Source organism: Python bivittatus, unplaced genomic scaffold (genome assembly GCF_059951505.1).
Source record: "Python bivittatus isolate LINGU-HERP-01145 unplaced genomic scaffold, Pbiv_v1 ctg000700_np1212, whole genome shotgun sequence".
Taxonomy (NCBI): domain Eukaryota; kingdom Metazoa; phylum Chordata; class Lepidosauria; order Squamata; family Pythonidae; genus Python; species Python bivittatus.
In genome coordinates, this window is record NW_028277098.1 from 37,694,321 (window position 1) to 37,717,866 (window position 23,546).

The 23,546-nt window shown below is 35.7% G+C and overlaps 1 protein-coding gene across 3 annotated transcripts in view; it reads right to left on the reverse strand.

Annotated features, from left to right (window-relative positions):
* Positions 1-1,532: 1,532 nt before the first annotated feature.
* The window catches only part of PDE4B (phosphodiesterase 4B), a 224,325-nt gene continuing 202,311 nt past the window's right edge, over positions 1,533-23,546 (reverse strand). For all 3 annotated transcript variants that reach the window (XM_007424888.2, XM_007424890.3, XM_088153749.1), the window contains 9 exons: positions 14,785-14,878; positions 13,557-13,735; positions 12,648-12,746; positions 12,329-12,493; positions 10,861-10,960; positions 9,740-9,894; positions 9,510-9,632; positions 6,393-6,575; positions 1,533-3,543 (listed from right to left, as the gene is read on the reverse strand). In XM_007424888.2, coding sequence (XP_007424950.1) covers positions 3,178-3,543; positions 6,393-6,575; positions 9,510-9,632; positions 9,740-9,894; positions 10,861-10,960; positions 12,329-12,493; positions 12,648-12,746; positions 13,557-13,735; positions 14,785-14,878 — 1,464 coding nt within the window. In that variant the 3' untranslated portion in view covers positions 1,533-3,177. The remainder of the gene's footprint in view (positions 3,544-6,392; positions 6,576-9,509; positions 9,633-9,739; positions 9,895-10,860; positions 10,961-12,328; positions 12,494-12,647; positions 12,747-13,556; positions 13,736-14,784; positions 14,879-23,546) is intronic.

Below are 23,546 nucleotides of genomic sequence, written 5' to 3' on the forward strand. Positions count from 1 at the left end.
TCAGCTCAGAGCAACTCTTACCTGTTGGCTCTGCTTGCCCTATACTCTATTCCTGATGCCTATTAGGAGGCCTGTCTCCCAACCCTGCCACGGTATGCAACCGTGGTTCTAGCTAATGGGAAAAGCACCCAGTTGCATAGGCACCAACTGGGGGGCTTTTCCATGCAGGAGAAGGGAGGCTTTGCAGCCAAGGCATTTTCCTATAGCAACTGTGCAGATTTAGTATTACTGTTTTGATTTTGAAAATGACCAAATGCATACAACAATACATGCTAAAAATACCAAATGCGGAAGGTGCTGGCAATTTACTTTTGGTTTCCTTTTGTGTGGAATGAAGCTGGGGGGATTTTTGTTGTGGCAGAACCAGGGAAAACTTTGGGTGACACTCTGAATTATATTCTTTGCCTTGGCAGAGAGAAGAATGATTGGCTCATGGTGGTCTGTACATTTTCTCAGTATTCTCAGATCTGTAAAAATGACCAGTTTGGGGTGAGGAAGTAACCTTTAATTGTGTTATGACATTTTGTATTATTTGCAGCTTTCCAGTCCAGAGCACTATCAATGCAATAGATGATTAAAAGCTACTAAATATGTTTAAAAACTGAAACAAGTGTTTGTCTAACTGCAAAAATTGCCTGTTTGTCTTCTATCCTTACTAGCTTGCACAGACTGAAATGCTTACATACGGCAGACATGGAAACAAGGGGCCATCTCTAAAGTTGAGATACTGTATGTACATGATACAGTCTGTATTTCTTATAGAAAATAAGAAACATTGTGTCTTTCTTATATAAAATAAGAAAGTAGCTACTTCTAAAGTGGTCAGTTGGGGCTGTGGAACACTTCAGATTCCAAATTGCAATTAATAATTGTTCTTAGAACTTCTTCACAAGCTATACGTATAGTTTGTGATGCTATACATATATAGCTACATTTTCCCTTTAAAATACACTGAAGGAACGGCCTGTTTCTTTCCTAGTAACTGATTACATGTACTTTAAAACTGAGGCAAATGTGACACATGCTTTGTAACTGATTTGGTTATCCATAATCTGTATTTGTACCTGAATACCTCAAAGGATAAATTATTTAAGATCATGAACTCTTGCAAATTAGACTACTTCATCAGGTTCATGAAGTGTTAAAGGTAAGGCCTGCAACTGAGTATCTATTTAATTCAGATTACATCTCATCAAATTCAGTGAGACTTCCAAAGAGATAGACTGTAATGTAATATTTTATGAAGCAATGATAGATTAATGGAGATGTTTACTTGAATTTTGAACCTAAAATAATTTTTTAAAATTTGCATGAAGTTATCTTTATTTCTCAGTCTTGTCTTTTAATTTAAATCTACTTATTGATATTTTAATATTGCTATTATAAGAATTTAGGTACCTTTGGTTTCAAGTGAATTTATTCATGTTATATTAATAAGCATATAAAAACTAAGGTAGGCTGAAGGAAGGAAGTGCTCTGTGTGTGTGTGTGTGTGTAACTGAAAAGACCATGCAGGAAAGCTCAGCCTAAGTCATGCTTTCATTTATTCACTTCATATAAAAATCTCTTAAGAATGCATCTCAACACAATATATAATACTTTAACAACATACATTGTGTGAAACTTTCAAACAATAAAATAACCACCTGGAACAACGCAGTGTTCAACAGACATACAAACCCATGTATCATGCACAGCTGTGCTATTTTCATCAACTAGTTAGTCACAAGTTGGACTGAAAGCTTGAAACATAGCTTTACAAATTGAAATCGGCACTGTATACATGCCTCACAAGCTTTGTTGGAAGAAGTTTCACAGCACAATTATAGTATCAGTTCACATTTTGTCATAGAAATTCACATTGGCTGGTTTAAAAATTGGGAAATGACAGGAGGTTTTGTGGCATTTACTGGGTGTGACCTTTTCAACATTTCGGTAGTTTCATTTCTGCTGAACAAACCATCCTAAATCTTCACCAGTTACGAAATCATGATTTCCAGAATTCAAATGAAACTGAAATCCCTGGGAGCCAATATCTGAATGCCCTCTCTGGGTTCCATATGTCTCTTTCACTGTGCTCTGGTTCTTTCCATTTTATGCAATACAAAAAAATTACAAGAAAGGCAACTCTCATTCAGAGTCTTCTACATAAATAACATCACCACTGACTGGCAATGTTAATTTATATAAATTAATACTTACAAAACATTACATTATATACATTAGGTAATAAATACACTGTTATAAACAGTACTGGACGTGTAATAGCTCAAGGCAAGTTGAGGAGAAGAAAAGGAGACTCAGCCTAGTGAACGTGAAGAATATGGGGAAAAAGCACAGTAGGACCAAGCACACAAATTCCACTGAGTGTTGTTTTGTTGTTTAAAGGGGAGATTGTCTATCATATTACAATATGTCAGTTTTTATACATGCTGCATTGTCCAATGAGAACACAAAGCTACACTTTATCCTGTGTACAACGAAGTCAAAAACAGCTGAGTGGAAAATACTGTTTTTTGTGACAAGCAACACAGGAGAAACCTAGGTTTTGTGGGACTAATAAAATGATCAGTGGTGCAGTAATGCAAGGAGGAGGGCACCCTGCTTTATTTAGTGAGTCAAAACAATTAAACTGCAGTAAAATAATACGTATTGCCCATAGAGAGGAAGACTTTTTTCATTAAACAGGATTAATAATAATATAAAATATACATTGATATCAAACAGGTTTGTTGCGTATTTAGTAGGCTTCTCGAAAAGATGTGGAAGTGTTTATAAAAAAGGCACACGGGTCTGCAGACAGATAGACAAATTTTAAATGCAAAATTAGGAAACAGTAGTTTGAGCTGTCGGACTTATCTAGATGTCAGAATCTATTAAGAATAGAAAATATTATGATTGTGTGTCATTCACTATCAGGCTTATCCTGTAACAGCTCACACTGCCTTCGTATCACCAGGACTATTTTGTTTTGGCTGACAAAACTTAAGCTGCAATAGATATTACCTGTTAATTCCTGAGCAGTCATTACACACTCTTTAACCCTGACTCCAATCTCGAGTAGTTGTAAAGTCTTCTAGCCAATAACAGGTGCTGGCCTAAGACCCAGACTTTCAGGCTAGTACATGAGACAACCTGCATGTACATGAATAAAATCACCATTATGGATGCAGTATGTTAAGTATCAATAGGCGATGCATCTTTTGTCACAATTTCTATATTAGCGTCCTGTTGAGAATCTCTTTTTCCTGGATCAATCACACAAAGTGTCTTGGTACTGCCGTAATAATGGATACTGTCACTCTCTTTCTCAGGCCCATCAGAATCTTCCTCTTCAAGAGTAAGGTCAAACTGGAACTTCTCCATCAGGCCCTGACAGTCTTGGTTGCGTTCTTCGAGGGGAGGGGAGGGGCTCTGAGGGATCATACTTTGATACCAATTGCGGTTGTCTTCCAGGGTATCCAAAATATCTTGGGCATCAGGCTGTACTAGGTCTGCCCATGTCTCCCAAAGTGGATGAACAATATAATCAATGAATCCCACCTGTAACGCAAGTAGTAATAGTGGTTACTACAATGCTCAATTTATGAAAAAACATTACTTACTCTATTTATGAATTCTCTCTCAGGATTACATTCAAAGCAATTAGAAATTAGATAAATCGCAGCATGAAAAAAACACTAATATATCACACCACTCATTGCTTTTTTTAAGGGTAAAACAGAGTGGATATTAAAAACCATTAAAAACTAAATGGAATAATATAATCTTTCTGCTATGGTATATGTATAGAAATTTATTGGGCATGGATCATTATGGCCAGATTTGTTTTCTTCAGGAAGGGATGCAGACATTACACCAGCCAAAGCTAAATGAAAGCATTCCTGACTGACTCCTATTGCCACTACACTTTACAGATCAGTATTCAGAATACTTGCATTTCCAGGAGTCCCCCTGCAAATACGGCTCTGAGCTTGCAACATTCAATACAATCACAAAATGATACTCTGAAGTTAGAATCAAACATCCAGTGGAACTAACACTGATTTTCTACCCATTATCTAAATCTCAGCGTAGGCCAAGATCAAGACTCTTTCTATCCTATAATCAGGTTAGACAAGGCCCAAGTAGCTTTACTCAAAAGAAACATTTGTAACAAAATTCCTAAATAAAATGCTGTATCCACTGTGGCAGCATACATCTGTTCAGTAAGTTTCGTTTTACTTTCTTAATCATGTCATGCTGTTGCTATATAATTTATGACAATTATATAACAAATGTCTGTATAATAGTATTTGCATATGAAGAAACTACAAGGTTCTGTCAGTGGGAGCTATTTTTAATTATTAGGATAGTTCAGATGTAATGGAAATCATGGCATCTGCTGCCTGCTTGAGCTGAAGTGAGCCTCGGATGCCTTCCTCGGAGGTGGAGGAAGAACATGGAGGAGTTCTTAAGTTTCTGTTCCAAATTTAAAACTAGTTAGTAACTATTCTTTAAGATATCAGGACTCAGACAGAAACTTGTTAAGAGCACTTTAAACAGTGTATTATGAAATGACCTATTAATCTTTAAATTATTTGATACAATGTAAAGAATGAAGAGTGTTAACTACAAAAGAAATGCTTATTGGATGTGGTTACCATATCAGTGCGCTCTAATGAAAATTGCCATGTCGCTAAACTAATCGTATCTATTTAAAAAACCAAAGGAGAAATATGACTCTTCCAAGTATCACTTAAGCAAAAAATGTAGATAAAAATGCTGGTATGCTATGACATTCTGATGAAAATCTTACTTGACTGAAACCTTAGAATTTGCGTTTTTTAGTGTTAGTGTTCTAAAAACGGATGTTTTTCTGGGATTTTTTTTTAGAACTTTGATGTTATTTTACTGTTTTGTGGAATTTATAATAGTTAACGTACTTGAACAACATACTATCTTTAAATGGAGAAATGTATGATGTTAAGGGGAAATAATGACTGTTCCTGATATTATCCAATAAGTAATAAAGCTCAGGATAAAATTGCTTGTTAGTTGACAAGCAGGATCAACGGGATGGAGAAAAGTGAATGGACAGTAAAAGCTATGGAAAAGTTTCTTGTCTGACTGGATTTCCTTGCTCAACTCCAAAAGCTGCTGGATGGCAATTCAACAGAACAGGAAAATAGTTCTCAAAGGAACCCATCTCTCTGCTAGGATGTTTGGTTTGGAAATCACATTTGCCTCCTTCAGACACAACAGGATGTTGAACAAGCCAGTACAATTCTATTGTAACCGCTGAGGTACCTTAAGCCAAAAAGTGACAAAAGTTTCCTGTAGTCTGTACTCAGTGGAGACTTTTTAGTTAAATCACTTTGCTTGGTTATCAGAAGTTGGAGATCTTTTGCTCTTTACATCCGTTAAGAAACACCCCCAGAACTAAGTTGAGAGTTAATTTTTACAGCAGTATTGGCTCAGATCCAAAAAAGCAAACAAAATGAATTATAGAAGATATTGGTTAATGATATAGTTTCTTTCTTTATGATAATGATGACTATATTTCCTCTTTGAAAGAATTAAGGGAATTCAATATACCTAGTCCCTTCATATTATCCTTTGTGTTAAATTAATTAGAGGGAAAATGAGAGACTGGTCTCCCATTGGCTCAAACAAAAATAGCCTCTGCAGTTTAAACCCCAATGCTTTAACCACTGCATGAAAATGACTCTGATGTGCTCACAGTTAGAATTGGTTATTTCCTTGCAAAATGAAAAAGTGAGAGCAGAAAACTTTGTCATATAAGCCAAGAGAAAAGCTGCTACATCCCGACTCGACAAAACGCAAGCAGCCAGAGTAAGAGGAGTTACTCTTTCCATTCTTGAAATTTCTGCTACTTGCTAAATATACTAGAAGAGAGGAAATAATGTTGCCAGGCAGAGACTGGCAAATGTTTGGTGCCTAACCTTGGCCCTTGCTAAAGAACACACACTGGACCCAGCTGACCTGGAGCAGCAGCATCACCAAAATGCTCTGCCAATAGGAATACTGCTGCAGGTAGCCTTTCAGAGTTTTCCAGAAACATAATGGGGAATTTATGGCGGACAGATCACCTTCTATTGACAAAATCTCTTTGTGCTGGTGGTGGAAAATGTCTGTAGTATCCTCTATCATTCAGTGGAATTTGGAAGTAGGATGGCATATATGTTGTAGGTATATTTTCACAAAAGTGCAAGAGGCATTTGAAAATGTGAGATTAATCTGCCTTGTACACTAAAGATAGAAAACTTTGGGGATTTTACCATGACATTTTTCTAAAGCTGTCTTTCCTTAAAACTTAGCAATAGCAGATCAACATTATTAACTGTAAATTGGAACACTGATCACAGATCAAAAAGAGAAAAGTTAAATACCTGAGACTTCTCCACAGAAGCAGTATGCTTGTCACACATTGGACTGATTTCCATTCCCCTCTCCCGTTCTTTGTCTCCTTGCTGGAAAAACTCCTCCATGATTCTGTCTGTCCACTGCCGATAGAGCTCAAGAGATTTTGTAGGATTACTTAAATCAGCACAATGGACCATATTTCGGAGAACCTGCAATGCAAAAATTGTAATTTGAAACTCATCATGTAAAATAGGGCAACATTTTGTTCTGTACTTATTGGTACTTTGAAAACAGTTTCACATTAATGAAAGAACGTTTTGATCAAAAAGAGTTTTATTTTAGAAGATTTTATGAAAGATAACTAAGATACATTTTTATCAAGAGATATAGCAAATTATTTGATGGGAGGCCAACCATGGATATACAGAATAAATTGTTACAAACTGTACAACTAGTCACCTGAATTATGCAAGTATAACCTCAAGCCATTTTCTTTAGTGGAAAGCTGTTTTGGATATTATTTTACTCTTCTCATGTCTTATTATACAAACACTCATAGGAGAATAAATAATTCGAGATAAACAGAAGATTTAAAGATCTCTGGTTCAATCGTAGGCATTGACACCTCTTACAGATTATTTAAATCAGCAAGAACGCCAGACTAATGTAGCAATAAACAAATGGGATTATGACTAGGTAGTCTAGGATTACATTTCATCATCTCACTCAATGCTTATGGGCTAGTCAGTATTTCTCAATCTTATGTGAAGATAAAATATAGTCAGTGAAGAGAAAATAGTTACATGTAGCTTTCATGACTTTGATGAAGAATGTGTGGCCCAGATTCAAGGAGATCAGGGATAGGCAAAATGATGTCTGACTATCCACTGGACTCTATACAAAGTATTTGCCTAGACATGTTTCACTTGTCCCAGCAAGTGTCTTTTAAACTGGAAGATTATCTGAAATAATTCCTAGGGCTCATGTCCTGCTTGCTGCAGTGTGAAAACACTACTGCTATTAGCCCTTTGTCAAGGACATGAAGACATATCTTCTTCACTCCAGATCTACTCTGAAGACAGCTTCCACCTTTCTTCCTTTGCTTCAAAAGTGAATTTTTAAAAAAATTTCTGCCAGCAAAAGCTATGCCAAATGGTCACTCAGTGGCAAACTGTTTTGAGGTAACTTTAGGGTAGGAGCCTGCTCTGCTCCTATTGGCTACATGAGGCTATGGCAGGCTACTGATTTTCAGGGCTGTTTGCCTTTTGGCGTGGGAAAGACAGAGCCAAAAAGCCATTCCATCTTGAGAACCAGCTGGTGGCAAGTGTATGCATGAGGAAGCAGCACCTCCAAGTACAACTGCCCACCTCCCCATAGCTTTGGTGCTTTGCTTGCAATCAGTTCTCCAATTCTACTGAGGGATCATGCCGTAGGACTGGAGAACTGATAATAGAAGATACACTTCTCTAGAATAGAAGAAAAATAGCGGGACTACCAAGGGCTGGAAAAAAGGTCTCTCTTCTCCCTCGCCTGTCTTGCCATCAATGGCAGAAGTAGAGGGAAAGAAGCAGTAGAGAGTAGCTCTTCTAGTGGCAGAATTCTGATCCCATGGAATGTTTAGCCACTAGCACCAAAGAAGGCATTTGTCTCCCTTCCTCTCTCTTCCCTCTATTTCTGGGGTTTCTGGTATGGACAGAATCACTGATCTGCTTCAGTGCTGAGACATAACAGGGGTTGGAATTGTAGTCATCCCTTCCTTAAGTTGGTAGGGTTTTCTGGACAGCAGCATTTTAAGAGCCAAATTACTATGGAAGAGCGAAATTACTGTCAAATTAACTAATTAGTGTCAAAAAGGGCCCAACAGACATCTTGCCACACTAATGAAAAGATATAATTTAAAGATATTTGGATCTGATCTAACTACAGATTGTCATTCCAGGTTGGTGCAAAATTCTTCAGTTTAATTCTTTCTATGTAGAAAATGAACATAAGATAGGAAATTTTTATGGGCAAAAGAGATTAACTATTGCAATACTAAAGGCATTTGTTTTTAATGATTAACTATTGCCACATTAGAAATGGAAAATCTGTATCAGTCAGGTTACCATTAAACAGGAGAACAACAAGTATCTTCTACGCTATATACTCCTACCTAGTTAGTTTCTCCTGTTCTGGCAATTATATTCTGTTGCATGAATATATGAAGCACAAAGGATTAGAATTTGTGTAACTATGGGATAAAAAGGATTTGCAGAGAGAAGAAACCTGTTCCAATATTTTCTCTGCTTTGTTTCCTATTTGAGGATTTTAAACATCCTTTTTAAAATTTTCCTGAAGTGAAATTTCTGTATTTAAAAACATAGAGAGATTTCAGTATAGGAAAATAATGAGGTAAATGTTCCTGTGTCTATCACCATTGAATAGAAAAATAAGTAGAGAAAACATTCAACTGGATTCCCTATTTTTAAGTAAAATATCCTTTTTTAACAGTTCCCCATGACAAGACTAAATCCTTAATCCCATCAACATGTAAGGAACAAATGTGTGAATTACACAACATTTACCACACTATTCATCCAAAGGAACACTAAACTAATTGTATTCCTTATGCTGTAGGATCTTGTCTTTTCCAAATAGTTTGGAGGAAAGAAGAATTCAAGACACCACGGGCTACTACCTTGAGGAGTAATTTATGTGATTATATTGTTTACATACACAAGAGCTTATCAGTTCAGTCCTGTCCCTAACAATAATAGCAGCATAGGCAGAAATTTATATTGGAAGAGCCTCAGTGGCATCCAGATGACTCCCTCTAAAATTCCCAACTATCTTTCTCTATCCTCTTTCTCTTATTCAAGCACTGTTCTTTCACTACTACCTGCTAAACATTGCAGGTGGTCTTCCTTGCAATACTGAAAAAAACACATGTGCAATGGAAAGGCTAGTTCCCTGCACCAGAGCAAGAATGTCTCCCATGGGAAGCCCACCGGATACATCATATCCACAATTATCCAAGAGCTTAGTGATTCATCTGTTTTTTTGCCTTGACCTTAAGGATGTCATGGTACTGAGTATGGGGGGGGGGGAGAGAGAAAGAGAGAGAGAGAGAGGGGTATGACAGCAAGATAATTTCCCATACAGACCTGTATCCTATCTGTGTAGTTATCTAGGAGGAGGACTCCAGAACTTGTAACTTTTTTAGTTTCTACCATAGTCTTTAAATCTGCCAGAAGCGACATGTGCTTGGACATATCTGTTGCCAAGACCTAAATGAAAGGAGAAAGGGTTTTGTTGTTGTTGTTGTTTTAGGGAGCAACGTGTCATTTTTTGTTTTAAGGAACAGATAGAATGTTAGACAGAATCATATTCTTACCATGTCTATCACCATTTTCCTGAGAGTTTGACGTTGTTTCTTGGTCAGATTGTGGAAGATGTCACAATGCTCCTCTTGTAAAAGCTTAAAACCTACAGCAAGATGGTGGTTTTCCAAGACGGACTCATCATTGTACATTAAAGCAAGTTCAGAATCTGAATAAAGGAATAGTGATGAAAGTAAAAGGACTCCATTAAGTACCATGCATGATTTTATATCTAAGCTATGGCTTTTATAGCTAAGGTATTCTTCATTAAGCTTGAAATAATTCATTTTTAAAAGAGAATGTAAATAAACCAATGAAGCTAACAACCTTAAAAAGAATCCTAATGGTAGCTGAAATAAAAGGCTTCAGAATTAGAATTCATTAATTATTTTGAGGTAATTTCTCACTGCAAATGATAATTATCACCTGTTCGGTAAGATTTGACTACATATATAGTTTTTCAACAACTAATAAGGAATCTGGTAAAATATCCTTGCAAATAATTAATGTTCTTTTCGTGTTGCATTCCAGCTAATAGGATGCATCTTTTAAGTTTCCTTTTGGTTCTCTAGTTTATTTCATTAATGTTATTTTAAAATATAATAATAACCTGAAAGATCAGATCAGAGGTCTGTGCAGTCTAAAATCTGGGTTCAAACTGCACCCAGCATCATATAGGAAGCTCAAAATCAGCCCTCCCTTACTGCTAGTATTCCACCAATTGGTATTCAAAAGCCCTTGAACTGTAAGACTTTGTTTATTAATTCATGAGGATACCCTCAACTCATTTCAGATAAACTCCCAGTGTGTAAATTTAGCACAATTTCACTGATTGCATACTTTCCTAGCTGTGCTTGTCTCTGTGTACTATCAGCAAGTAGCACAAAAACTGGGAAAGTGTGCAGATGTGGCCTGCACTGATAAATTAACCCTGACATTCTCAACCTCACTTTTTATGAGTACTTTAGATTTTGCTACACCACCTTGTCTACTCTTAATAAGAAAGCAATCCTGTAATAAGGTATGCTCTATCAGACTATGTGAAATATAATCATTTACATGGATTTCATGAGAATTCACTATACCTATTTGTGTGTGCGCATGTGCACGCACATTAAATGAACACAGGACTCACTTGTATTAATAAGGAACTGATTGGAGACACCAGGGTGATCCACATCATGAATTGCTGCTGCAAAAATTGCTGCCAAAATTTCCAAATCAGTGAATACAGCCTAGAACAGAAAAGATCAACAAACAGACCTCAGTCACAAACACTACATAGTTCATAAAGTATTTGCCAACTTATCAACAACCTGCACAGAAAAGTTTTTGTCCAGTTACAACTGCACATAAGAAAGAACTGAAATCTTCCTTAAGATTATCAGCTACTTCCAATTCATTATATCTGGTTTTTTACACTATTTTTTGGGGATGCAGTAGTTGTAACACATCCCCTGCAAAAGAGTAAAAAAAAGTAAAAATGTAAGTTTTGCATCTCATATTAAAATAAAATTTTGTAAGATATCATAACATGCAGAATATTGTAAAGGAGCTTACTGATATGATCCTATCACAAAAATCAAAACCCACATTCATATTGTTATCAATAAGCCTGAAATAAATAAATCTGAACTAAATAATAAACCTTAGTTAGTGCAAAATCTAGCTTTTGTATTTATGAGATAACATGAAGATGTATTATACAGTATAAGAATCCATATATTTAGGAAGGAGTTGAGCATGCAGAAAGATGTGATTGCTATGAATAAACAAAGAAAACATTAAATGGGACACAGTAGGAAATTGGAGAGATGGATGTCTACAATACTTCTCACTATGTGTTTTGTAATTTTCTAAAATATTATGGAATTATGTATAATATTTGGTTCAAGCAATCCATGGATTTACATCAGTGTCAAGACAGCAGTCTACACTGTGAAATTCTATAACCCTACCTATTTTCTTGATATGATAGTTTAGAAATCAGTTAATTGATGCCATTGCCTAATGTGAAAGAACTTGCAGCAACAGTTGCACTGTACCAGAGGTATCATCAAAGCAAATGAATTATGCATACAGGTAGTCCTTGACTTATGACCAAAATTGGGACTGGAACCTCCATCGCTAAGCAATGAGGTCACTGAGTCGCGTCTGATTTTACAAACTTTTTTGCTGTGGTCATTAAGCAAATTGCTGCTGTCGTTAAGCAAATCACACAGTTGTTAAGTGGATCTGGCCTCCCCTGTTGACTTTGCTTGTCAGAATCCCCCTGGCAAGGTTGCAAATGGTGATCATGGGACCTCAGGATGCTGCAACCATTGTAAATACATGCCAGTTGCCAAGCGCCTGAATTTTGATCACGTGACCATGGGGACACTGTGATGGTTGTAAGTGTGAGGACTGGTTGTAAATCACTTTTTTCAGTCCCATCATAACTTCGAACAGTTGTTAAATGAATGGTCGTAAGTCAAGGGCTACCTGTATAATTTTACTTACTTTTACATTCAGACTATTATTTAAGGCATGCTGCTACAAGAAATTAGCAAGTGCAACTAAGTCATTATGGAAGTATTATTTGACTGGGGGTGAAAGCAACTCACATCCAAAGCTGGTGTGGACAGAAGAACATGAGTAGACTGGGCTACATCAGCTGCATGGAGACTATTGTGGTAAGCTACATCAGTGTGGTAGTGATCTTCCAAAGTCATCATGTAAGCTATAAAGGTGTCTGATGAGATTTTGAAAGTCTTCAATAGATCTCTTTCCTGTTCAGAGTAATAGAAATTACAAGTGGTCAGAATTTGATAAAAACCCAAGGCTTTCATTACCGAGAAAAGATGAAGTTAGTGCTGTTTTTTAAAGATATGACAACTGGAAGATGATAATGATAATAATAATAATAACATCACAATTACCAACCTGAAAAATTGCATACATAATGCAAGTGAGAGGTCTACTGTGTGAATATCTTGCAACATTAAATATGTTCAAACCCCATTTATTCAGATCCTCTAGCTCCTATAAGGAAAAGAAAAATCGAAGAGCAACAAATTAATGAATACATAATACCACCACAAAGAGAATGGGGCCATATGTAGGTTATAATTGCATTTATATAGAGAGACCAAATAATTTTTTCCTTAAATGTTAAGGATACAAATTCTAACTAATACAGTTATCCCAAAAATATGGCATATGAAAGGAGAAATAATTTATCATGCCATCTAGTTTCTGAAAGAGTGACATTCCCTATTTCCCATTTGAATTTTTCCTTATCCCTTCCATTGAAACTGTTTGACTGGGAGTTGATCTATACTAGTTTCAGAGCTGGGATATGGTTCAGAAATTAGTTTGAAGACATGTTTTCCAGATAAGTATATCAGCATAATTTTTTTTCTCTTATCAATAGTTTCTAACACTCCAGGATTAGAAACCTTCTTCTTAAGAACACATTTGTCCTGAGCCCCTTGCATTTTTATTTTCCAAAGCTGCATCTAACCTCTGAGTTACTTTTTTACACCATACCACAGTAGAAAATTACCAAGATCATGTATGTGTGTATAATAATGTGTGTGAGGAATGGTGGGGGTGGGCAGATTGAACTATCCCCATTAGCTAAATTATTTCAATAGTTTTATTTTTAGAAATTAGCAACATATTCCTTGGAGGAACTTACTATTACCCTTTCTGTCTTGCAAAACAGTCTCCTCAAAACAGATGGAAAAACAAAAAGTATTTGTGGAGTATGAAACACTATGCTAACATGTCTAATCCACATCTATATATGTATTTGAATCTTTCATTAAAAAATAAATGAATCACACTGACCTTAGCTAGATGGTCTTCCTTTTCTGTTTTCACACCAAATCTTGAAATACTAGTGTTATTCAAGCTTGAACTGTGCATTAACTTCTTCACACCACTGATCTGTGTCATAAGTTGTTGTTTCTTCTTTTTCTCTCTGTCTTTCTGCGTAGGAGAAGGAATCTCCACATCATTCTGCTTGTCTACGTAAAAAAAAGATAAAAACGAATTTCTAATATTTATTAAGTACATTGGGTGAGATCCCAGTAGACTATTTTGTGCCCCTCAAGCTTTTGAAAATGGGCAGATATAGAATTTCAGAGTTGTTCTGAAAATTGTCCAACACAGAATGAAGAATTCATTTGTTCCTTTGTTATTTATTAGATTTATATCCTTCCTTTTATTCAGGAGCTCAGCAACACATTGCCTGCTCCTCCACCTATTTTTCCTTATAACAACATGTGAGGTAGGTTGGGCTGAGAGAGCATGACTAGCCCCAAACACTCCATGATTATCATCCCTAAGCTAGAGTAAAACTTCTTGAGAAAACACTGAGTCTGTTGCTAAGAAGTACTTCCCCTTTCTCTACCCCTTCCAGAATCCTGGAAAGCATTAATGGTTGCTAAGTAACAGTCTTCCTCAATGTTCCTCTACTTGTAAATATTATTGTTATTAATTAACAATGGTATTAATATTATTAACATTGTAAGCCGCTCAGAGTCATGGAAATGAGATGGCAGCTATATAAATTTAACAAACAAATTAATTAAATGTTTGTCCGCACAATTGTTATATTTATAATTAATTAACATTTATCTGTGTTACTGCCCAGGCTTAGTTCCATCTTGGTTATGTTATGCGCATCTATAGCACAGACACCAAACAACCTTCCCCTAGTTGTGTACTCTCCAGAGGAGAGGACTCCAACTCCCAGCATTCCTTAGCCCCCACGGCCATGGCTGAGAATTCTGAAAGTCAGAGAGTTGAATTACACTCAGCTGGAGAGCACCCAGATGGGGAAAAGTTATCAAAGAACTGGTCCCATGACATTTTGCCCTGTTGATTTTATAGCTTCCTAGATAACTTCCTGAATGCACGAGGGTTTCCGCAATCTCCTTCTCTGAAAAGAGGTCCTTTCACTACCCTGGAGATTGTTTCCTTAAATATACTGAAATTTTGAGGTTGGGTTTGAGTGACAGAGTTTGCTCAGAGGGTTTTTACAAGGAGACAGGTCCAATGTTAATTAACCTACCTAGGAAAGTATTTGAAATATATTCAGAGACTTGGTTCCCCGATCGGCTCATTTCTGAAAGGTGCGTCAGCTCCCGGTTCAACATTCTTTTGAACTGTGGGTAATTAAAACATAGAAATTCAGGGTAAGACAGTCTGCTTATCTTACTGATAGATACACAATGCATTAAAATCTGTATTAATTAGAACATATACCACACTAGACACATATAAGAAATGTTTTCTCGATGACGTGCAACCATTCACTGTTACATAATAAGTTTAAGGTTGGGAAAATATCATTTTTAGAAAAAGGTAGTTACATTTTACATAATTCTGGAAAACTATTTAGATTTTAGAACAGTTTTTTTTTATTTCATACTTTATAGGAGTCCTTTAAAGACTTGTCATGTAATGTCTGTCATTTTTCTACTTATAATATAAAGGCAATTTCAACATGCAGATATTTCTGACAGGAACAACATTAATGCAGTATCATGTTGTGTGCAGTTTAAATGCATTGCTATTCAACTTAAAATGATGCTGTCAGTTTACATGCCATCCTATTAATATTTTAAAGTTATTTGTATTTAATCTGGTCTATGAGTTTATTACTGTATAGTGATAAACCTGTTTTTCTGTTTATGATATACAGTAACACAATTTATACTTAATCTGACATATACAGAATGACTTGATCATTTATTTTTTATTAATTAAACCCACCTTAATGTATCCCCAAGATACAGATAACAAATAGTTTGCTTCAGGCATTTTTGGAAGATTTTGCACACCAAAACAAGAAATCTCCTATGCAGAATCTGCAGATCAGAGGGAGGAATTCCTCAATAACAAGAACAGCCTGGAGCCTTAATTAGTGTATATCTACAATTCCAGCAATCATGGCTACTCGCGACTCCACGACAACAGCAAGTATTGAATTCCAGCTTTGCATGAAGACTGTGGTGTTGGAGATTGCACACACAGGCTGCATGAAGGAATGAGAAGAGCTAATCCAAATGTTTGCAGCAAGCTATCTTAAAGCCCTTTGATGTTTGGCGGGCTGAAGGGGGATCCCCTTCCAGAAAGAATTCTGTAGCTGAACTGAGAGAGAAAAAAAAGGAATGCCGATTGCTTTTCACAGATACTGCTGTTTTTAGCAACAGACCCATCTTTTCCAAAGATAAAATGAAGGAATCCCTGTGTTTATTTAAAACAACGCAAAAGGAAGTGAGCAGTCACTCCTCTCACGATCAGGGCTTTTATGATTGCATTAAATCTCTCTCCATCCACACTGGTTTTTACAGCCAGTGTTTTGCACAAATTCCACATATACCTCATTCTCTGTTACATCATGTTCTCTTTTGTTAGTATCTTGAAATTATAGAGAGAATGCATCTCAAGGTATTAGCAATGTTTGACTGAGCAACACCAAATCAAGTTCATTCCTGGAATATAAATTATTCATGCAGCTCAAAATTTGAGATGGTTTTCCTATTATCTTTGCTAACACTCCATTCCTGGGCATAAGACATTTCTTCCCATAAGTCTGTTAAGAATTCCAGTCTAAATGCAACTCATTGAGATTCCTGGTTTTTTACAAGGTGTGGGGAGTATTTTCGTGTTTCACATACGTGCCAAGAGTCAACAGAACCAGCTCCTTTGAAGCAGAAAGTATTACCACTAAGTGGAAATAATTCAAGATGAAATAATGATTGCCAATGAAAACGTACGCAGACTACTTTCTTTCCCTCTCTACCTTTAAGTGTCAGGAAATTCCTAAGAATAAATGTGGATGCACAAATGCTCCTTTTCCTAATTAGCAGCCGAAGTTATTTCACAGCGTTAAGATTTCCTCCCCCCTAGGCCTGTCCCTGGTCAAGAGAACGCCATGGCAACAGGCCACGTGACAGCCAGCCTCCTTTACTGGAAGGCTTCCCTTCAGATAACCGTCTTGCAGCAATAATGGCTCTGCCGAAGGAGCTCTGCGAGCGGTGGAAACCAATTAGGAGCTAATTTCAGAGATTTAAAGATTTAAAGATTTAAAGATACCCAAACAGGTATCCCAGCATAAACTTTCTTATGATAAAGAAAGAGAAAGGCTAATTAGCAGGCCCGAACTGGATCTATAAAAGCTGCTTTCAGGAACTGATTCTTCCCCCTTTTATTGGAAAGCTAATTAAAAGCCTAATAGTAAACATGGCACCATAATTTAAGTCACAACAGAATACTTAAGAGTTCTAAATTGTTTAATGGATTTGCATTAATTTCAGAAAACACCGATATTAACTTATTGGTGCCCTGAATTTATATCTGTCCCCTATTTAGCTGCTACCTTAACTGCTCTTAACCTAGCCTTTTAACCATAGCCACAGATGAGCACCATTTCTCACATCATTGCCTTTCCTGACAGCATGCCTTTCCCCTTACAGAAATCAATGGAATGAATACCTCAGGGAGATCAAGTGATAGGGCAGTAACAGCGTGATAGCAACTGTATGCCTGCTGCCTCTGTGGGATAAGCCTGGCTGCCTCCCTGCTTATTTTTATGTTATCTATCTACATGCCAGGAAAGTTCAGCTTTGATTAATAACAAAGTTATCATAAATGAAGGACTCATCTGATTCTAACCATTTTGTAAATGTTCTACTCAATTTCCAGCAGCTTTTATAGTCTGGAATAAGAATGACTCTTTGAAGCAAGGATTTTTGGCAACCCTAATGTCTTTATTGCCTTTCTTATCCTATGGCTCACCTGTTGTCCCACTCATGACATAGAGAGAAGGTAGAGCAGGTTACGAAACATACAGCAAAGATTCTTCACCTTTTTAAAATTGTTGCTTATTCATCAAAAATTAAAAATAAGATGCAGATGTTTTAGCCACTGTTAAGATAAATGAGTTTTATATAGATGTTGTGTGCAAAACAACCAGCTCCTTGTCTTCACAACAAGAAACTAGTACATGCAGAAATGTATGTATTTGTTGTCAAGAGTTATATGAATAGCATGTAAATCATTCCCTGATTCTCTTTTATAAAGTAAGAATATCCTATTCCAATTTGCTAAATACAGTTCTTTAAAGTTTGAAAAGGTACTTATGATTCTTGAGAAGGGTTTTTTTAAAAAAAATTCACTGTGGAATGACATAGTTCATAATTAGTTAATAACTCAGTCTGTATCTAAAGTTGTTAGTAGTGATCTTATAGGAACCTGACCAAAAAACCCTACATTGTAAATAAGAATGATCACTCATTATCAAATTATTTGAAATTTGCTTCTTCCTAACCACCAGAAACAATATTCCAATGAATCATAACAGATAAAAGTTGGGGATGCTTCATCTTATTCATAGAGCTAAATAGGTTCCTGTAAAATTTAATATTGCTTTTCATTTTCATGGAGCTTCTGTAAGCAGCTGGTCAGTAATCATGAAGTATTTTGATCTCAGAAATATCCATCAGGGACTGCAAATTCAAGTGATTATAGCCATCTGATCAGAACATACTCTTCAGCATTCTCTATCTACTGCTTATCTCATTTTACTTTGGCATATAAAGGAAATATAATATTATAGACTAATTACATACTCTCCCATGGTTGGAAAATCAAGCCAATAAATGTTTCAATACTAAAATAAGCCTTGCTAATAGGAGGCTTTGATATATTATTATTGATGTAAAATTTTGGGAGTTAGATGGCCTCAAAATTCAGTGAATGAATAAATGGTCACAGAAGATGCAGCCTATCTATAATTTGTCAGAAGAAAAGCAAGTGTCAGGATATGGTTTAGGAAAACATCCAGTGTTTAGTATCGTTGGGCTATTATTCCTATTAACTCTGCTACCATCCACACTTCCTGATAAAACATCTCTTCAAAGCAGCAAACATGACTACCATAGCTACCTTATGCTGATAGTGTACTATGCTAATAATGTTATGTTATTTATATTTCTATCTTAAACATTGAATGTGGAAATGCTTTGAATTTTAACTACACCTGTAACCAAAATTTGAAATGCTAGGAGGTCAGACGCAGTCATTGTATTTATATAACAGCAACATGTAATTGTGAGGCTTTGAAATATAAACTGCAGTGTGCTTATAAAATATTTCCTTTGGCAAGCTAAAGGCTAAACGTACAACTGCCTACAATGCCAAAGAGACTGTGAATAAGAACTCTTGGAATTGCCTGTTTGCATTTCTGCTTCAAAGAAGATAGTATAGAAGCAGTCACATGAACAGGGGTAACTTCTGATGTGCGTCACTCTCCTCTAGCTCATGGAGGTTTACTGCTGAAAATGTCATAAGATATAGGCAAGAAAAGGTGTAAACGATGCTGAGTGTGAAGGTCAGAAATCCTAGCTGTGTGGGCACATGGGAGAATGACTTTCAGCTTATGAATTTCATTTAAGACTCACATCAATGGACTGGTATGACTAGACGGTAGCCAAACTCTAAAGCATCCCAGATTTTTTATGTTGAAAACTGGAGCAAAAATGCAGCCTAATACGGATTCATACTGATAATCACAAAAGAAAGCACTGAAATATAAATGTTAAAAATTGAATAGGAGACTGTAATCTATAAGAAGGGATTGTCTCTTCGGCTAAAAGTTTATAACGGAGAATTGCTTTTGTTCATATTTTGAGAGCCTAGCTACCTATCTAGTTGATAAAAATTGGCACAAGGTTTTTCATGAGAACAGCAAGAATGGTCCAGGAACCATTTAATACCCATTGACTCACTTAACTCATAACTGTGGGAGTTGAGACTCCGAGTTTCTCAGACTAGAGATGCCAGGTATATCAACAACTAGCTTCAAGGCCAAGAACTGCAGTGTGGAAAGACTGTTAAATAACAGAGGTGTGAGTAAGAAGGTCTGGAATTAAACTATAGTGTACATAAAGCTGGGAACTGCACCTTCACGCTGACAGAGAGCATTTAACGGTTTTAGTGGTTTTAGTATGCAGTAAAGATTCTCATCTTGTCATTGAGCCTGACACTAACATAGTTCCTTCAGGATGTAGCAATTCAAAGGAAAATCAATCCAAATGAAAGAAACTTAGGGATACCTGAATCTCATTGAATTCAAACAAGTCCTTAACTGAACACATCGTTCCATTGTTTTCAACAGCATGTAGATAAATGTTTTCAGCTTGTGCCACAGTATTTGAAGGAAAATCTTCCACTATATTCTTACCCATATTTTAAGATAATCTTTGGAGGACTTGCTCTGGCTATGCCCACAGGAGGCTGCTGAGCAGTAGGCTCTTTCAATGGTAGGTGCCTGCTTTTGAAATGCTCTTTCCAGTGATAGATGTCTGGCATTGACTTTCATTATATTTTTGATATTAAGCAAAGACAGTTTTATTCTCCCTGGCCTAAAAATGCATCATTGCTGTCATAATAGATATTTAACTTCCCTACTATTATGTTATTATTTTATTGTTTATTTTGTACATTTTATATTATGTTTAATGCTTGTTTTTATCAATTGTCTTACTTTACTGTGTTAATTATTTGACCTTTATTGTACATGATTTTAAGGTTGTTTTTTTAATGGGAAGTAGTATACAAACTTTTGAAATAAATAAATTCTGTTTCCTCTTATTTTTGTCAGGAAAGGACCATATTTCATTGGCATGATATGGTTCTGTGGAATAGAAAAAAGCAGTTGACAGCTACTGTGATACAGGCTATGGGTTACAGATTACCAATCCCTATTATTGATTATCAGGTGATTTTAAATGTTTCATAGAAAATCAGCTATGCCTACACAATGAACAATGTCTTTTTTGTTTCATAAATCCATGAATGCTCTGAAGTGTATCCATTTGTAAAATCAGTAATAAAGCTAAGAAAATAACAAATACTTTGGATTAAGTATTTTGCATTGTCTCATATAATGGAACACTATATATTTAAAAGAATATGCAGAACTATTGAATAATAGTTTTTCTTCATACAAAATTAGATTCAGTTTTATGATTTTAATGAAATCACTGCAATGATGAATTGCAAGATTATACATCATGTATCACATCTGATTAGATGATTAGTCTAAAATTCTAAAATCTTTAAACAATGGTTGAAGTATACATAAGGCTGTGAAAAACAGATTCTAGTTGTGTCATTTTCCTGTTATGCATGTTTTCAAACTATTGTAAAGTAATTATGACCTAATTATGTTTGCCTGATACTGAGTCATTCAGCAAATGGATCTGCCTATTGAAACAGTGACTAAGTGTGATGAGGGCCTTGCTTTGGTTGTTGTTTTAAAAACATTGTGACTATTATTACTTTCAAATCTTTGGGCACTACTACTTTAGATTTACATTAGAGCTAGGTAAAGGTTCATTTCCCATTTCTGTACCTTTACTGATGTTTTTGCCTTCTCCAGGCTGATGACATCCACGCATGATAGACTGCAACTTTCATCGTATCAGCCAGCACAGTCAGTGAATGGCTAGGAATGATTAAAGGTACAGATGCAATGTATCACAGGAGCAGCCATTTGGGGAAGCTAATTTTATACTTATAGGAAATAACTGAGAAGTGTATTTTTATGATTCAAAGGGCAGTTGACAATTTGTCTGATAACAGGTGAATACAGCAAACTGAAATAGATTATAGACAGACTGTTGCATGATGCTGTCCTTAAAAAGAGAAGATCCTAAGCAGTATATAATACACTCTTACCCACTGTAGGCACTAATTCCTAACACAATGATGCCAAAATGATGCAGTGTACATTAGGACATCAGAAACTTTGCCCTTCCATATTTGTGTTGGCACATTGCACATATGTATGTAAGTAATGGAGTTTATATCACACCATTCCCCATGGTTGCTCTTTTGTGCACTGTGACAGAGAAATAATTGGTCCTGGTATAAAAATATCCACCCAACATGATTCTCCAAATGAAAGGAAGGACATCTCTTCTGTAGAATCTTAAACAGGTATCTGTTGTCTAAAAGCATTTCTAGTGTTCTGTTTTCCTTGCTTGGCTTATATAGAGTGACTATATCCCATATAATCGAGCTTCCAGTTTCCAGATGGTTAGGGTTATGCTAAATTCAAGTTTTGCAAGTGAAAAAATAGAGGTTAAGTGGCTAACCTATGAATCTACTCAGTGTGGTTGATTGGTGTAGGGAAAAGTACCACTGGATTTGAAAAAGCATAGCAAACTTCTATAAGACAATAATTGAAATAATATTTTCCTAATCTACTTATAAAAAGTAGAAAATTACAGCGGTTGGCTAGATTCAATGGCCTTTTCCTCCTCCTAACCTCATATTATAGCAATCTAATTATTATTTCATCTGGAATAAATTAATTTACACCTAATTTTTTTTTTCAAATTTATTTGGGAGAAAATCCCATTTAAACTTAGGGAAGGCTTCCTTCTGTGTAAAAAAATAACCTAAATGTATGTGCTGTGTAAGTTCCATTAACATTAGCTTTAAAACTTTCAGAGTAAATAAATAACCTGCACAGATTCTGAAAAACTTCATGATATTTGTTCAGTGTGGATACAGATCTAAAGATATTCCATACATGGATGTCTTACCAGGAGCTGACCTCAATTTGAAGATTTTCTCTTTTAATTAAGTTGTAGAGTACCATTGATTGCAGCATTTCTTTACAGAAAAAAGTCAATACCTATTTACACAATACACATTTATTTCAAAATAGTACCTTTCCCCTTTCAGTACAGGTTTATCAAGCCCTATTCAGTAACTTGCAATTGCATCAAAATAACTTGCAAAACAGAAAATATATCTTGGGTAGGAGGCATTTGCGTCAAAAAGGTTAAGTAAAGATTCTCCAATTGCAAATATCCTTTTCTGACTTTAGATTATTAGTGTCAGAAGTACATACACAATGCATAATAAAATGATAATAAATCAACAAAAATATGAAGTGAAAAAGAGTTCATTTATTAGTTACATCTATTAATTAAATTTATATAGCTGCCCATTTAACCAGTGGAACTCTGGGCAGTGAACAAAGATAAAAACGTATCCAACCAATTAAAACAAAAAACAAGTAAAGCCCCCTATAAAAATCTCATTTCCAGCATCCCACTGACACCCACACCAGAGCTCCATTAACATCTTGGCCCCAGTGTTTGTGTGTAATTTGATTTTTGCAGAGGTATTTTCTCATCTTGAAATTACTTGCTTAGTACTCCTTAGAATTCTATAGGCTGGTTTGTTTTTAATAAGGTTAAATCACCTGCTTGAAGCAACTACAGATTTTTCTCATCTAAAGACCCAGGTATATAAAACTTCCTTATGATTAATCACTATGTAGGTAATCACATTTTAATGTTAATTATATTCCAGATACAAGCACCAAATGAGATATTTATTGAAATTTTGTTAGATGTAAGTCTAGACATCCCTAAAGAATATGCTTTTTTAAACAAGCTAGTTTCTACTTGCTTGCATGAACAATATACCTGAAATTTCTGCTGAGTAAGGACAAAAGGAAAGCGATGCTTTTGTGCAACTCTGCCTATTATATATGTGCAATGGAAATTCCAGAAGGATAGATATATTGATCTTCACTTTGATTTTTTAAATGTTTTCCTGAAGAATGACTATTATTTGGGGGTAAAAGCATTTGTTATATATCCCATATAGAATATGTGTGATTTATAAAGTTTAGTTTCAGTTATTGCATCCTATCTGCACAAAGAAAAGTAATGTATATAATACATCTTAAAATGACATTAAAATGTTATTGTGCAACCCTTTCCAGGCTTTTGCCTGACAATT